Source organism: Varanus komodoensis, unplaced genomic scaffold (assembly GCF_004798865.1).
Source record: "Varanus komodoensis strain SLA01 unplaced genomic scaffold, ASM479886v1 scaffold6_4, whole genome shotgun sequence".
Taxonomy (NCBI): Eukaryota; Metazoa; Chordata; class Lepidosauria; order Squamata; family Varanidae; genus Varanus; species Varanus komodoensis.
The window spans coordinates 19,015,070-19,031,471 of record NW_025336347.1 but is presented as its reverse complement, the minus strand read 5'-3'; the positions used below and the strand labels follow the sequence as shown (position 1 = coordinate 19,031,471).

At 46.5% G+C, this 16,402-nt stretch overlaps 1 protein-coding gene across 1 annotated transcript in view; it reads left to right on the top strand.

Moving 5' to 3' along the window:
* The window catches only part of IL17RC (interleukin 17 receptor C), a 28,562-nt gene extending 12,171 nt beyond the window's left edge, over positions 1-16,391 (top strand). The window contains exons 8-18 of the mRNA XM_044451868.1: positions 1,231-1,323; positions 2,039-2,184; positions 3,877-3,936; positions 5,112-5,175; positions 5,472-5,656; positions 6,646-6,696; positions 7,942-7,987; positions 9,440-9,570; positions 9,688-9,747; positions 14,525-14,582; positions 15,015-16,391. Of these exons, the coding sequence (XP_044307803.1) occupies positions 1,231-1,323; positions 2,039-2,184; positions 3,877-3,936; positions 5,112-5,175; positions 5,472-5,656; positions 6,646-6,696; positions 7,942-7,987; positions 9,440-9,570; positions 9,688-9,747; positions 14,525-14,582; positions 15,015-15,178 (1,058 nt within the window). The 3' untranslated portion in view covers positions 15,179-16,391. The remainder of the gene's footprint in view (positions 1-1,230; positions 1,324-2,038; positions 2,185-3,876; positions 3,937-5,111; positions 5,176-5,471; positions 5,657-6,645; positions 6,697-7,941; positions 7,988-9,439; positions 9,571-9,687; positions 9,748-14,524; positions 14,583-15,014) is intronic.
* Positions 16,392-16,402: the final 11 nt, after the last annotated feature.

The following is a 16,402-nucleotide window of genomic DNA, read 5'->3' as shown; positions in this document are numbered from 1 at the left end:
TGAATCAATGCTTTGTTATAACAACTCAGAGTCCCACCTAGGCCAGCCAGATGCCCCCAGGTGGTTCAGAAACAGGGCTTGATGGGAGAAACACTGGCTCCTTTTCATATTATCAGTGCGGAGAATTTTGGCTTACTGTATGCGCTGCTTGATCACTGGGCTTCTTCTACCAGTGGGAGTGACTAAACTGGAGATTTATGTGGGTCTTTTTTACTGTAAGATCCACCTGCGACCTCCAGCTTGTTGCTTTCCTATTAAACTGGAATCTTAAATCAGGAAAAATGTCCATGGGCAGGAGGAGCCTCATGGGAGCTGTTGAGCTGCATGAGCTGGAGATGTTCACTCATTTCGTGGTGAGTCCAAATTGTGGGATCAAACACGGGACTGGGAGAGCCTCAAGGTTTCTCTTGTCAAGCTTTCTGTCTTCCTGTGCTTTGAGTGCAAGCACTTGTACTCTGCTATATTAACCCTTATTATCACCTCATTGTTCAGTTGTTATTAATCAGGGTTAGGATTACTAACCCTGCAGGTGCAGGTGTGGGATCTGTTGCAGAATTTGGCATTGTGTGAATCCCAGCTTTCATTCTTAAGCAACAAGTGCCCCATTCTTGTATGCAGACATTGGAAGTGTGTAATGGTGTCTGAGTCTCATGAACTCTCAGAAATTAAGTGAAGTTTTGCAGAGGCCCTAATCTGTATAATGTATTTTATTAGTGTGATTTGGGAGTCCTTGGCTGCAGAGCATAAATAGTTCTCGTTATCATATAGAGTAAGAATGAATTCTGTGAACTATGGCGGAGGTGCCTGGGCACAGAAGACGTGTAATAAAGAGGCTACAGGAAAAATGTCACCAGATGGATTTGTCTAAGTCAGTTAGTTTGCTTCTGTACTGCCCAATAGCCAAGATCTCTGAGTGGTGAACAACATAACATGCAATATAGATTTATTGCTTTAATTGCATTAAAATTAAAGCCATATTGAAACCCACATTTTTTCAGCTAAGCAGCTAAACCAGACTATACTGCTAGGCCTGCAGAAAAATGGCTGGCAATACCTTCTCCCCCACCACTGCAAAGCACTATTTAGAGTTGGTAAATTCCGCAGCAAAGAGGAAGGTCTTAATCTGTTGCCAAGAAGATAATACAGTTGGTGTCAAGCAGATCTCATGGGGAGATGGTTCCATAATTTGGGGACCAGCACAGAAAAGGCCCTTTTCCTTGTTGCCAGCAGCTGAACCTCCCTTGCAGGTGGCATTTGGAATAAGGTCTCGGATGCTGAGCACAGTGTTGAGCTGCATTCTGGTTGGAAGAGACATTCCATCAGGTATTGTGGTCCCAAGTCATGGGGGATATGATATTTTAAGAGCGATCATATCTATTTTTTGCCTGTTATGTGATCCGGGAAAGCAGTGCAGGAGACAGCTTTATACCATCTCATAGCATTTATCCATCTAGCTCCAGAAGCAGGGGCTAATTGTTAATTGTGCGCTAATTGCTTGGGAATGTGGGCAGGAGAGTGTCATTGCACTTGCAAACAGCTTGCAGGACCCTGTGGCCGCTGTCTGGACAGAACACTCACCTTTGGTCTCATCCAGCATGGTTCTTCTTACGTTCTATGCTTCGCACACTGATTGCTGATGGATCTCCAAGGTTTCAGAAAGGGGTCTTTCCCAGCCCTCCCTACCTGAGCATACCAGGGATCGGACCTGGATCCTTGTACAGGTGAAACATGCAGTCCACCGCTGTGCTATAACCCTTCCCCATTCATACTTCCATCCTTAATTCTGTGGATTCTTAAAACAAATGAAGAAGCAAATACTTAAAAACACCCCTAGCACCGCTCAGAGGATAAGGTGGGGTGAAAGTTGTGTTTATGATACACGGTGCTCGCCAATAGTTCCTTGCACAGCTGCCATTTCCCTGGTTGTTCAGTTGGCTGGCAATGGCCACGTTCCAATCAAACGGAGTCATGCTTGTGCTGGAAGACTTGTGCAGCTGTGAATGCGTGTGGAACATCAGCAATAATCTTTTTGCTGCAGTGCCCAATCTGGAGGTCTCTGTGGATTTGGAGAAGGCTGTGCTGCATGTGCGGGATGTCCCTGAAGGACAGCATTTCAACCTCTGGTTGTATCTGAACCGGACAGGCAGATTTGAAGGGTTGGGCAAGGACAACCTCAAGTTACTGGTGAGTAAAGAACCCTCCTTGACATTTTTCTGCTTTACTCATTAACAATCTGGGCTGAGCTGAAAACAACAGAATGAAATTTAGTTGGAACAAACGCCAAGTTCTGCACCTAGGAAAAAGAAACCAAATGTATCGTTACAAGGTGGGGAATACTTGGCTCAACCATGCTGCAAATGAGGACTTTGGAATTATTGTAGATCATAAGCTGAATATGAGTAAACAATGCGATGTGGCGACAAAAAGGGGAAATGCCATTTTAGACTGCATTATTTTATTTATTTAAAACATTTATATGCCATCCTTCACTATCGCGTCTCAGGACGGCTTGCAAGATTAAAACCAATAGACATAAAAACAATCAATAAAACAGTACAATAAAATTACTATAAACCAATACAGATAAATCAAATCAAAAGCAACTGTGAACCACTAAAAATGCTAATTTTTAAAATAATGATTAAATAAAAAGGTTTTATTTAGGGTTCAAATTTATTTTATTTGGAAGTATCATTTCCAAATCCCTGGAAGAACTAGTTCCCCTTTACTCAGCACTGGTTGGGCCTCATCTTAGGTCCAGTTCTAGGCACCACAGCTGAAGACAGATGCAGACAAGCTGGAAAGGGTTCAGAGGACGGCAAGAAGGATGATCTGGGAGCTGGAAACAAAGCTCTGAGAGGAGAGATTGAAATAACGAGGCACGTTTAGCCTTGAGAACAGAACATGGAGGTTCCGTTCTCAAGGAGCTCTCATGGAGCTATGATAGCACTCTTCAGGTCCTTACAGGCTGTCACAAGTGAAAGGCCAGGATCTCTTCTCAATCCACCCAGGACATGGAGTAACATGGGTGGAAGGGTGCTGCTGCCCTTATGTCCTGCTTGTGGGTTTACTGCAAGCAGATGCTTGGCCACTGTGTAAACACGATGTTGCACTAGACAGAGCTTTGCTTGATCCAGCGTGGCTCATCTTTTATTCTTATGGGGTGGTGATAGCTGTCCTCTTTCAGATACACAGTAATTCTCTACAATCAAAGCTGCTGTTTTTGCACAACACCCATCAAATCGTGCTCATCCCGAGGTGACTTGGTTTTCTCTTCTAGCTGCATTTCTTATTTGCACGCAAGTAAAGAACTAGGAACTAGAAATCAAATGCACCATCATTTATCATAATGCATAAATACATGTGCTGATTGTTTACTGAAGGAGAGAGGTAGCAAGATGTCTTTAAAAATGAGTCATTTAAGAACAGAATCCTATGCATTTTTAGATAAAAAGAAGGCCATACAACTCTGAACCTGCCCTAGCCAGCATGAAGGGCTGGGGCATGCTGGAACTTCTGACTGTTCCCATCTAGACATGACTAAAATGTGCCTTAAAAAGCAAAAACTAGGAAGCTTCCAGAAGAGGAACTTATGGCACCATCATTCTACTTCATTTTACCCAGATTGCAGAAAATGATGGCCTTCGAACATAATTCTTCCATGTTTTCCGACATTCTTTTTACTTATTCCTGAAAATTGCAGGAAAGGAACTAAATGTGGAATTGCTGCACAATGCCTTCTGGCAGTCTCCTCCTGGGCTTGGCTTCCTCAAATCTAAAAGGGGGTATATGCAGTCACATCCAACCCAATTCTGTTAGTAGACCTTTTTTCCCTACCTATTCTTACTCTCTGTATTTCCCTTTCTTTCGTTTTAGACTGGACCAGAGAATATGACTATACCGATCTCCCAGGTGTTTCCTTGCCTCTGCCTACAGGTAAAGATGTAAGACACTTCACAGGGTCTTGCACTGCTTTCCTTCCCCATGACCTCTGACCACAACTGTTTCCAGGTGAGTCTTTGATTCTGCAAGTAGCCGTCTTCATACATGCATTCTACAGAGGGTCCAGAGGGCAAGGTCTTCTAGTCATAAGAATTCCGTGTTTTCCACCACTGCTTCTGTCCTCTTCTTTAGTGCTTGAAAATCTATTAAGGAGGAAAAGGAAGAATTGCCTTCAGAGTGGTAGTGCTAGACCTCCACCCACTTTCCACATTTCAGTGTACCCAGTTGGGTGCAAACAGCCAACGGTGCAGTTAGGACTAGACGGGGCTGCAGCCTAGGGCCCCACAGCACCTGATCCTGCCAAATAGCCCCTCAGAGATCAGCATGTGCAAAAGCAAAGTTAGCTTTAGGCCTACAGTCATGGCAATGATATCCTTAAGTGAGCTTAAAATGCAAAATTGCACACATTCAGGGTTTGTTTGATTGTTTTTTTAAATCAGGATTAGCAAACAGTTGCATTTATTTATCATTATTTACATAAAATATTTTAATCTTGCTCCTTAGGCAAAATTGGCTTTTGGTGTGGAATCAGTGAAATAGGACAGTTCTTGTCTGTAATCTTACAATCCAAAAATACATAGCACACAAAGAAAAGACGATGGGGAGGGAGAAGGAAAGCAAGTTAAAGGTGCGATTGTATGCAAGAAGAGCTGCAGCAGCCTACAGTTCCAAGTGTACCCTGGCCAGCCACCGCAGTGGTGGTTGTGCTGGAGTCGTGGTGCTTTTCCTCTCTGAACTTGCCGAGGATTGTGCCCTAACTTGATCGCTTTTGTTCTAACATACCAGGACTGTAGAAGCAGTTTCTGAAGTCTTGAATGGCAGTTGAGGGGTGAGAAGAGAGAGATGTAGGTTGTGTGCTTCACACAACGTAACTCACATAGTCATCAACCCCCCACCCCAAAAAACCCCCTCTTAAGTCCAGAATCTGAAATTACCTTGCTGCACCACTTAATTCAGTTCATAGATATCTGTATTAGTCCTCTGCACTGGACTAGATCAAGTTTCTATCCCTCATTTTGTCCCCCAAGACCAGTAGAGGGCTTTGTAGTTCTCTTTGTTTCTCTGCTCACCATCTCTACCTCTTATTTTACTGAATATTGTGTTTCTAGGTCTGGCCCAATGTTAAAGACCAAGATCTATCATCACGAACTCACCTGTGCCCCTTTGCAAATGGTATGAAAAGCATGTATTTATTCATTCCTTTTCCTAGCTCTCAAGGTGCACGGAACACTAAATTAAAAGCCAAATTGGATTCTGCTTTTTTTAAAAGCCAGAATCATAGTACTGATCTGGGATGCCTGCATAGTGGGGGGGGGGGGGGGGGGGGGTTCCTGGAGTGTCCACTGTGGGAGAGCAGGCTGGGAGCTGTGCCTTCAGATACTGCACCTGGAGGGAGCACTTGCCGTGAACTCTTTTCAGAGGACATGAGGGTTGTGTGCTTTGTTGCAAAGACCAGATTCCTGTTTCAGACACTGAAGCTTTGACCAGGGCCTGGGCTAAGAGCCACTTGGAAGTTAAAGCCTTCGAAGAGACAGTGAGCGGCTCTCTCGCTGGACCATGTGACCTTCCAGGGGAGATGGTCCCCTGCTGGAGGGGGGAACTGCTTGCCTGCCATCCCTTGCACCCCCAGCTGCACCTGGCCCTTACTCCACGTGTGAGTAGGAACAACAGATGCAAGGAGGGTGGGGAAGAGACGTGGATGCAGTAACAAGGATCTTGTTAGCTGAGGACTAGAACCATGATAAGCCTTCAAAACTAAGGATCAACTTGATTTTTTTCTTTCTAGACTTGTAGGAACCAGTATCAATAAAAGTATCTTCTGTAGCAGCCCAAGAATTGAATTCAGTCTTAGAGAAACTCCTCAGGCTGCATTCTGGTAGTAGGTGAAGCTGAGGCAAAATGAGACCAACCAATATTTTTAAAAAGGCTGCCATATTTAGGTTAAAGCTCTTATTGCCAGTAATTAAGTTTTTGGAGAGGCATTGCATCCTTTTAGAATGGAATGTGTATGTCTGTATATGTGCAAAGTCCCCAAATGATTGCTGGTTAGTGGGAGGGAGACCATGGGAAGAGGGCTTTGTCCTCTGGACCCAAGCAGGGCTGGACTTTTCCTGCAGGCCTGAGGTGTTGCATTCTTCTTCTCCTCTGGAAATGTGGAAATCAGGTGACCGTTCCCATGTGTCATGGGACTGTGTCGAGCTGGAATAAGAAACAGCCCTTTAAAACCAAGCATCTTTGCACCTGACAACGCAGAGCCAGTGTGGAGCAGTGGTGTAAGAGCGTACGATGGCAGCGGATCCGGGTCCTCATCTCCACTGGGCCATGAAGCTTCCTGAGCATCTGGCTCTGAGGCAAAGCTGGCGTGCAGGGTCTTTGCACGTGCAAAAACAGAGAGGAAGAGGGCCACGTGAGCTGCATTAGTCTGCTTGCAAGAGAAAAAAAGCTGGGCTATAAATGCAATAAGGACATAGCATAAATAAGCCCCAACCGTGGGCTGCAAGGGGAGGGGGAACTCAGATCAAATCGCGTTCAGTCACGGGAGCAGTTCGCAGTCTGTGAGGGGGCAGGCGCGGGCACGGGCCAAGTCAACCTTGAGCTGAAGCCCTCCTGCTTGCCTGTAACACGGCCTTTCCACACCCCTAGGTGCCACAGGAATTCCCGCGTCTGAGGCCGCACCCCAACCTGTGTGTGCAGGTAGGAGCCACACGATTATGCTTCTTCGGGAACAATGGCCACATGGTAGACTTAAATGCTTTCGCAGCTGAAATAAAAGTCAGAAGTCAAAGTCGGCTCTGACCTAGAGCTCACTTGTTGCAGTGACTTGTGAAGAAAGGGACCAGATGGGATGTCAGGGGCTGGATGTGGCTGGCAGGAGACAAGAAGCACCAGGCCCAGCGCGACATCGCTTGAGGCGAGACAGAGCCCAAAATCCAAACGCGAGGCTTCATGGCGAGCCCAAGTCACAGTCACAGAGCAGGGCAAGGACAGCGACCAGAAGTGTATCTCAAGACAGATCAAGGATGTGGTCATGAGCAAACTAAGGGTCAAGAACAGGCACACAAGCAGAGGGGCAGGAACCTTGAGGCACGATAACTGTGCAGGGTTCAAGGCAAGGCAGGGCGCCTGGCAAGATGCAGCAGCTGAACCACAGCTAGCAGGCAAGCCTGCGCTGGTGGGGCAGCAAGGCAAGAGTCAAGCTGCACTGCCGCCTGGATTCAGGCCGGACGTCAGGAAGAGCTTCCTCACTGACCGAGCGATTCGACAGTGGGACCAGCGGCCGAGAAAGGTGGTGGGCTCTCCCATGCTAGAGACATTCAGGAAGAACCTGGACAGCCACCTGAGTGTGATGGTGTAACCTGGCGCCCTGCAACAGCAGGGGGTTGGACCCGATGGCCTTCAGGGCCCCTTCCAAATATTGTTATCATAGAATCATAGTATAGTATTCTATGATAACAATATTTATAAAATACTATAAAGTATTCATAAAATGGGGCTTAAAACTGCTCAGCAAAAACGTTGGTGAAAAGTAGGAATACAGTCTGAAAACAGTGTAAGACATTTCCTTGTAACTTTGCTATCTCACACAGGGATCAAATTGAGGGCACCTTCCAGCTGACATAAAGTTTCTTTTGCTCCATGGATTTCAAAGGAATAATTTAATATATATCTGCCTGATGGGTCTTAATGGGACAGAAATGGGACAGGTGTGGCCTCCAGGTGTTCCTGGAGCACAATTCAATGCTATGTTGGCTAGGGCTGATAGGAGTTGCAGTCCTATAACCCAGTCGCCACCATGGTAACAGGAGTTTTCCAGGTGCCACTCGGAAGCCTTGCAAGCTGTGGGTGGACAACGGACTTTGCTTGGCAGCGTGATTCCTGTTGGACTTCCTAGTCCTTCCCTCCATGCTCTCCTGATCTCTGCTTTCTGTGTGTGTGCAGGTGAGGAGCAACGGGATCGCCCATCTTCAGAGCTGTCTGCAGGGATGTGAGTGTCATGCCGGACTCCTTGGGCCAAATTATTCATGCAATGTATTTATTTAAAGCTTGTAAGCAAGGGCTGCACTTCAAAATTGCAGCACTGGAGTGGCGTATAAAGATGAGTAAAAAGACAATCTTGGCCTTTCATCAGGCTTGCTGTCTAAAAGTTGTGACATAAAAAGAAAGAAAAAGCACACATTCAGACATTAGTTCTTAGTGACCGAATCCCATTAACATCTTTTTTTGAAAAAATAAATAGCAGGCGAGAAGCTACCCTGACTGCGACCCTTGATGTTGGAAATGTGGAGACTTTACACCCTGCCTTTAGTGCTGTTCCTGAACTGCATGAGATTCTGCACAAGGGGAGAATTTGCCATGGGTGTAATAGAGTTTTTTCTCCGTGCAAATAGGACTTGTAGGGATCACGACCACAGCTGGGCACAACATTTTAAATTTCCACCAGGGGCTGCACTGGCTATTTGCATCTTTCATGTGATCTGATTTGAACCCCACTCTTCTAACAAGAAGGTGGGGCTCGGCGGCATTTTGAAGACATCAGCAGAGCCGCTCACTGAGCAGAGCGGCTTGTCTCGCTTGGCCCAGCCGGTGCTAAGCAAGGCTATGTAGGAATGCCAGACAGCCGGACAGGATGATGGGCAGGCGCTGAGCCTGAAACTGTTCAAGCATGTGCTTATGCACATGTCATGCTGCCTTCTCTGCTAGGAAGCAATCAGGGCAGGGGGCAACCACCTGAGACGTGTGACTCAGTTCTTTCCATGGAAATGCAAGGGCTCATATTTCAGCCCTGCCTGCCAAGTTCTAAAAGAGGGATAGGCTGCCCATGTGTCTTCTTTTTTATTCTTTGAAGGCTTGTCCAGCCCACGTTCAGCTTAAAGATTAAGGCCCACGGGTCGGGAGAGCCAGCAGGGGCCTTAAAATTGCCCATCAGCAGCGCAGCTGGACAGCACTGTGAGTGGGCTCACAGGTTACCTTCCCCACTACGAGATGCAGTATTTTTCTATTTAAGTTACAGCATCCATGGGAGCACATGTAGAGTTTATGCAAGGGTTTGCCCTCTTTTTTGCTATGCATAGGTGGGCACCCAAGTTTCAGGCTTTTGTAGACTCAGTGTCCCAGAAGAAATCCCCGAGGTGGGGAAGAAAACACTTGGTTCAGAGTCCCTTTTTTGAAAAATTCAAGAATGGAGCCTGGAGCCGTGGACTGGGTCTTAAGCAGCTATGTTGGATTGGACCAGGCCTGATCTAGTACAGGATTCTGTTCACACAGTGGCCAGTCCGCCGTCCATGGGACATCCAGGAGCAGGATGTGAGGACGAAAGCAGCCTCTCACTCCTGCTCCTGAGCAGCCAGTGTGTGTAGCCAGACCGCATCTGGTGCTGCAGGCTCTCCCATAAATTAATCCTGCCGCCACCCTGGCATGACGCTTTCCTTTCTCCTAGATATTGCAGGAAGCCACCAAGCAACTGGGCATCAGTTGCTGCTTCGAGAGACTCTGGATTTCCAGGGAAACTCCTCTTTTCATGTTCTGGAGCAGAGCGCCTGGGTCCACATTGCGCAGGCTGTCAGCACGGTAATGCCCGCCAGTCTTTGCTTTTCCTCCTGCTCTGGGTCAGGTCTCAATGTGCGTGTGCTGAATGCAGCTGTAACTTCCGTGGCACTCAGTGCTTTTTTCTTACTCTCTCCACAGAGAAAGAGTATCCTGGTAGAAGCCTTGCAGAATGACATACTGTCAGGAGAATGCATGCAGGTGAGTGCACAGGGAAGGGTTGAGAACTGGGAACAGGTAATTCAGAAGGGGCCTAGACTGTGGAAGTGCATGTCAGGTGATGTGAAGCTGCACCCAAAATAAGTTGGGAATGGTATGGTGGAGAAATTTTATCCATGCCCAGGGCCTGGCTGATTGCCATCTTTTGGAGTGATTTTCCATGAATCCACATCAATTGACTTACGAAGCTGCTTTCTACTGAGTCAGAAGAAACCACTTATTGCAAACCAGTTATTCTGGGATGCAAAACCTGAGGCCAAATCAGGCACACTTTCAAGGTTCTACGAATGGCCATTCCCCTTCTCTCAAGCATTGATCGGTTTTCAACTGCCTGGCTTTTGTGCAGTTTTTCCCATTACAAGAGGCTGAAATGCCACTTCTAAGGCTTTATGTACGGCAGTAAGAGTGTTCAGATGCCATCCAATATATGTTTAGACAGAAAAATGCCCTGTGCCTGCCAGCATTCTCCAGTTAGCAGGGCCAGGCGACATTCGCCTGGCCCCACCCTCTTTCGCGTGACTAGCAGTGATCTGGTGCCTTCTAGGTGTTGGCACAGTTTTGTCATTCTGAAATGTTGAAATGTCTCTCCTAAACTGGCAGAAAGAGTTTTGGAACACAATCCTATGTATGCTTAGATGGGAAAAATGGCTGGTTGAGAATGGTGGGAGTTGTAGGCCTTGCCTATGTCTAAATGTGCATAGGAGTGTATCTTTTCACTAAAATTGCTAATATATTCAGATCGGCTCCTTTTTAAAATTTTCCATTCAGTCCCACCCACCACTGGAGTGCAGTCCCTGAATTTTCTTTACAATTGGATCCATTTCTAAGGCTGAAAGTATTTCAACAGCCTTGACGCATATAATACAAAAAAATTATATACTGTGTATAAACATGGCAATAGGGAGGCAACAGCAGTCTCAGAGGAATCCTGGTACATAGTTTTGCTTAAAAATAACTTCTATAGACAGCACATAGTTAAACTATGGGATTTGCTGAAGTGTATAAAATTATGTGGCATGTGGAGAAATACTAGAACCAGGGGTCATTCCATAAAGCTGAAGGTTGTTGTTGTTAGTCGTGAAGTTGTGTCCGACCCATCGCGACCCCATGGACAACATTCCTCCAGGCCTTTTTGTCCTCCACCATCCCCCGGAGTCCACCCAAGCTCACACCAACTGCTTCACTGACTCCATCTAGCCACCTCATTCTCTTCTGTCCCCTCCTTCTTTTGCCATCTATTGTTCCCAGCATTAGGCTCTTCTCCAGGAAGTCCTTCCTTCTCATTAGGTGGCCAAAGTATTTGAGTTTCATCTTCAGGATCTGGCCTTCTAAAGAGCAGTCAGGGTTGATCTCCTCTAGGACTGAACGGTTTGATCGCCTTGCTGTCCAAGGGACTTGCAGGAATCTCCGCAAGCACCACAATTCAAAGGCCTCAATCCTTCGGCCCTCAGCCTTCCTTATGGTCCAGCTTTCACAGCCATACATTGCAACTGGGAAAACCATAGCCTTGACTATATGCACTTTTGTTGGCAGGGTGATATCTCTGCTTTTTAGTATGCTGTCTAGATTTGCCATAGCTTTCCTCCCCAGGGGCAAGCGTCTTTTGGCTGCAGTCCCTGTCTGCGGTGATCTTGGAGCCCAGGAAAATAAAATCTGTCACTGCCTCCATTTCTTCCCCATCTATTTGCCAGGAAGTGAGAGGACCGGATGCCATGATCTTAGTTTTCTTAATGCTGAGTTTCAAGCCAACTTTTGTGCTCTGCTCCTTCACCCGCATCAAGAGGCTGTTTAGTTCCTCTTCACTTTCTGCCATGAGAGTGGTATCATCTGCATATCTGCGGTTGTTGCTATTTCTCCCAGCAATCTTAATTCCAACTGGTGATTCATCTAGCCCTGCCTTTCTCATGATGTGCTCTGCATATAAGTTAAATAGGCAGGGCGACAGTATACAGCCTTGCCGAACTCTTTTCTCAATTTTGAACCAATCAGTGGTTCAGTGCCCAGTTCTAACTGTTGCTTCTTGACCCACATATAGGTTTCTCAAGAGTCAAATAAGATGGTCTGGTACTCCCATCTCTTTAAGAACTTGCCACAATTTGTTGTGATTCATGCAATCAAAGGCTTTAGCATAGTCAATGAAGCAGAAGTAGATGTTTTTCTGGAACAACCTAGCTTTCTCCATGATCCAGCGTATGTTGGCAATTTGATCTCCAGTTCCTCTCCCTCTTTGAAATCCTGCCTGTAGTTCTCGGTCCACATACTGCTGGAGCCTAGCTTGTAGGATTTTGAGCATAACTTTGCTAGCATGTGAAATTAGTGCAATGGTGCGGTAGCTTGAACACTCTTTGGCATTGCCCTTCTTTGGTATCGGAATGCAAACTGACCTTTTCCAATCCTGTGGCCACTGTTGAGTTTTCCAAATTTGCTGGCATATTGAGTGTAGCACTTTTACTGCATTATCTTTTAGGATTTTGAATAGCTCAGCTGGAATACTGTCACCTCCACTAGTTTTGTTGTTGCTTGGACTTCCTAAGGCCCATTTGACTTCACATTCCAGGATGTCTGGCTCGAGGTCAGTGACCACCCCATTGTGGTTATCAGGGACATTAAGCTCTTTCTTGTATAGTTCTGTGTAATCTTGCCACCTCTTCTTAATCTCTTCTGCCTCTGTTAGGTCCCTGCCATTTTGGTCCTTTATCATGCCCATCTTTGCATGAAACGTTCCCTTCATATCTCCAATTTTCTTGAAGAGATCTCTGGTCCTCCCTTTCTATTGTTTTCTTCTATTTCTTTGCACTGTTCATTTAAGAAGGCATTCTTATCTCTTCTAGCTATTCTCTGGAATTCTGCATTCAATTGGGTGTATCTTTCCTTTTCTCCCTTGCCTTTTGCTTCCCTTCTTTCCTCAGCTATTTGTAAAGCTCCCTCAGACAGCCATTTTGCTTCCTTGCATTTCTTTTTCTTTGGGATGGTTTTAGTTGCTACCTCTTGTACAATGTTGTGAAACTCCGTCCCTAGTTCTTCAGGCACTCTGTCTATCAGATCTAATTCCTTAAATCTATTTGTCACCTCTACTGTATATTCATCAGGGATATGATTTAGGTCATACCTGAGTGGCCTAGTGCTTTTCCCTACTTTCTTCAACTTAAGCCTAAATTTTGCAACCAGAAGCTCATGATCTGAGCCACAGTCAGCTCCTGGTCTAGTTTTTACTGACTGTATAGAGCTTCTCCATCTTTGGCTGCAGAGCACATAGTCAATCTGATTTCTGTGTTGACCGTCTGGTGATGTCCATGTGTAGAGTCGTCTCTTGGGTTGTTGGAAAAGAGTGTTTGCTATGAGTGTTTGCTATTCTCTTGACAAAATTCTACCAGCCTGTGCCCTGCTTCATTTTGTACTCCATGGCCAAACTTGCCTGTTATTCTGGTTATCTTTTGGCTTCCTACTTTAGCATTCCAATCCCCCAGGATGGTAAGGACATCATTTTTGGGTGTTAATTCTAGAAGGTGTTGTAGGCCTTCATAGAACCGGTCAGCTTCAGCCTCTTCAGCACCAGTGGCTGGGGCATAGACTTGGACTATTGTCATGTTGAATGGTTTGCCTTGGATTCAAACTGGTATCATTCTGTCATTTTGGAGATTGTATCCCAGTACTGCTTTTCCTATTCTTTTATTGACTATGAAGGCTACTCCATTTCTTCGGAGGGATTCTTGCCCGCAGTAGTATACCTGATGGTCCTCTGAATTAAATTCACCCATTCCTGTCCATTTTAGTTCACTGTTTCCTAAGATGTCGATGTTCAGTCTTGTCATCTCTTGTTTGACCACATCCAGCTTGCCTTGATTCATGGATCTTACATTCCAGGTTCCTATGGAGTATAGATCTTTGCAGCATTGGACTCTCCTTTCACCACCAGATACATCTGCAACTGAGTGTCCTTTCAGCTTTGACCCAGTTGCTTCATTCTTTCTGGCGCTACTAGTACTAGCCCTCCGCTCTTCCCCAGTAGCATATTGGACACCTTCCGACCTGAGGGGCTCATCTTCTGGCATCATATCTGTTTGCCTTTTGGTACTGTCCATGGGGTTTTCATGGCAAAGATACTGGAGTGGGTTGCCATTTCCTTCTCCAGTGGATCGCGTTTTGTCAGAGCTCTCTGCTATGACCTGTCCATCTTGGGTGGCCCTGCAGGGTATAGCTCATAGCTTCATTGAGCTACGCAAGCCCCTTCGCCACGGCAAGGCAGTGATCCATGAAGGAGAAGCTGAAGGTAGGAGATCCCAGATAAATGCTTGTCCTTCTTCACACAATCCATGCCGTAGTGAAACTGTGAAGATTGCAGCAACAAGATGTAGCAATAGCCGCTGATCTAGATGGCTTTGAATGGTGATTGGACAATATCATGGGGAAGGCTCTCCATGGCTGCTAGTCATGATGGCTGGATGCGATCAGAGCATACGCCTCTGTGTCCTGCTTGCTGGGGAATACCAGAATGCGGGTGCTCTTGCACGCGTGTCCTGCTTGGGGGCTTCTCAGAGGCTTTCAGTTCATCACTGTGTAAGCAGAATGCTGGGCTAGAGGCGTCTTCCACCTGGCCCATCGGCCGGCACTCTTCGGAGGTGGTTAGGCTTCACTAACATCTGCTGCCGATGCTTTTTAAGATAGCACGTTGCCAAGGACAGTTCCTTCCCACCTGTGTGATCCCCTGCAACCAAGCAGAGCAAATCACAACCCTTCCCTCCTCTCTCTTTCTCTGCAGTTGTGGCACACAGAAGGCAGCGAAGCCACCGTGCTCTGGGCCTGCTCACTGGAGAAGTGTGAGTGTGCCTCTGTCTTGGCAGGGACTGGCATGATGGGAAAGTCTCCACAGGGAGGTGACCTTGGATCGTGCCAAGGCTGAGCATAGGGAAGAACGGGATCTCTTGCCTGGCTTTGGGAACATAGATGTTGGGCAGGATCTTTGGCCACGCTCCAGAGCACCTCAACAGAAACTATGTACATCGAGTGGGGGTTACTGATTCCTTCAGGGTTGGCAGGAGGTACGCACAGTCCTTTTTCTGGGTACAGTTGTATGAAGGACTTCCAGAGAAGGACAGGTCAGCTTGCTCAAGATGGTGTCCTTCAGCCTTAGATTGTGGGGAAAACCACCCACCACTGTGTGGGATGAGCTGGTCATGTATCATAGAACTGGGGAACATTGTTACCTGCTGATTACCATTATCCTCTCCCTGCCCCATGTTTGTGCACAGACTCCCGAACACACTGGGCCCTGGCCTGGATGGTCACCGTCCTAGGCACCTGCTGTATCCTGCTGGCACTGGTGCTCAGGAAGGAAGCTCTGAAAGGTACAAGGCACCCTCCCTCTCCCTACGTGGTCCCACCCTTGGCCCTGCTCTGTTCTCACCTGATCTGACCAGCATCTCCACCTCGCTCTTTCCTGTGTCACCTCAGATGCTACGATTTGTGCCTTTTCTCCATTGCACCCTCCTCCAGGTGGGCTCCCCCTGCACATTTCTCTGGCAGTCAAAGGCCTTGTGGTGAACTCTGGGGATAGCACCCTCCTAAGACCTGCTGTTATGCTGCTCCACCCTCTCTAGGTAGCCTGAGCAACCTTGCCCAACCTAGAGCCCTTCAGATGTGTTTTAATGTAATGTAATGTAATGTAATGTAATGCAATTTAATTTAATTTAATTTAATTATTTAATTTAATTAAAACATATATATGCCGTCCTTTGCAGCACCCATCAAACTCAGCATGTGGAGGGCACTGCAGGCTGGGGAAAGCTGATGCACAGGCTCCAGGTTGCAAGTACAGCCTGAACAGAACAGAGGTGTATTTTGGTTGCTAACCACTGTGTGGGGCATGCCTTGTTAGGTAACTGGATTCAATTTCCTGTGGGAGCTGCTCAGGCAGTTAGACTCCCATTTCCTAAAAATGCTCATTAAGCTGCTTGTATCTTTGCACTCAGACTTACTCCAGTTGAACCTGAGAGGTGGAGAGCTCCAGCAGGGCCCGGCAATGTCCCCGTGAATATGGAGATGGTTGTTCTGGTTCTGCCCACGAGAGTAACTCGGATCCGACAGCTTGCACCTTCACACTACACCCACATTGCTCTGCTAATTTTACAGTCTCTAGTAATTGCAGTGCTACTGAGTTGAGCAGGAAGAACGCTTATTCTGTATTAAGGCAGCTTATGGCGATTGGGATCATTCTGAAGATCTGGGGTACTGCTGAAAAGGTCTGAGGCCGATTACCTGCACATGTTCTGTTGAAAGAACCAAACCAAACCCTTAACTGAATATCAAAATAAAACCTAAAATATCAGAGAGAAATATTCCAGCCAAGCCTGCTGCCTGCCTTCCAAATTTTCTACTTGTCGACATGTTTAATATGGAAAAGCATTCAGAAGTAGTATCTTCTGCCTATAGACAGAAGTCACGTAGTTCATTCTCTCAACTCAGCACTTTACAATCACTACATGTCCACCTCACAGGGTTCCTTGTGTAGGCAGGACCTCTTTTGTTGATCTCCCCGAGGCTGAGTTGCTGTCCAAGCCTTCTTCTTCTTTTTTTTTTTTTTGCTGTAGTTGTTGCCTTTTCTATGGCTGAAGAGCCCACTAATATTCCCTCTCTCCAC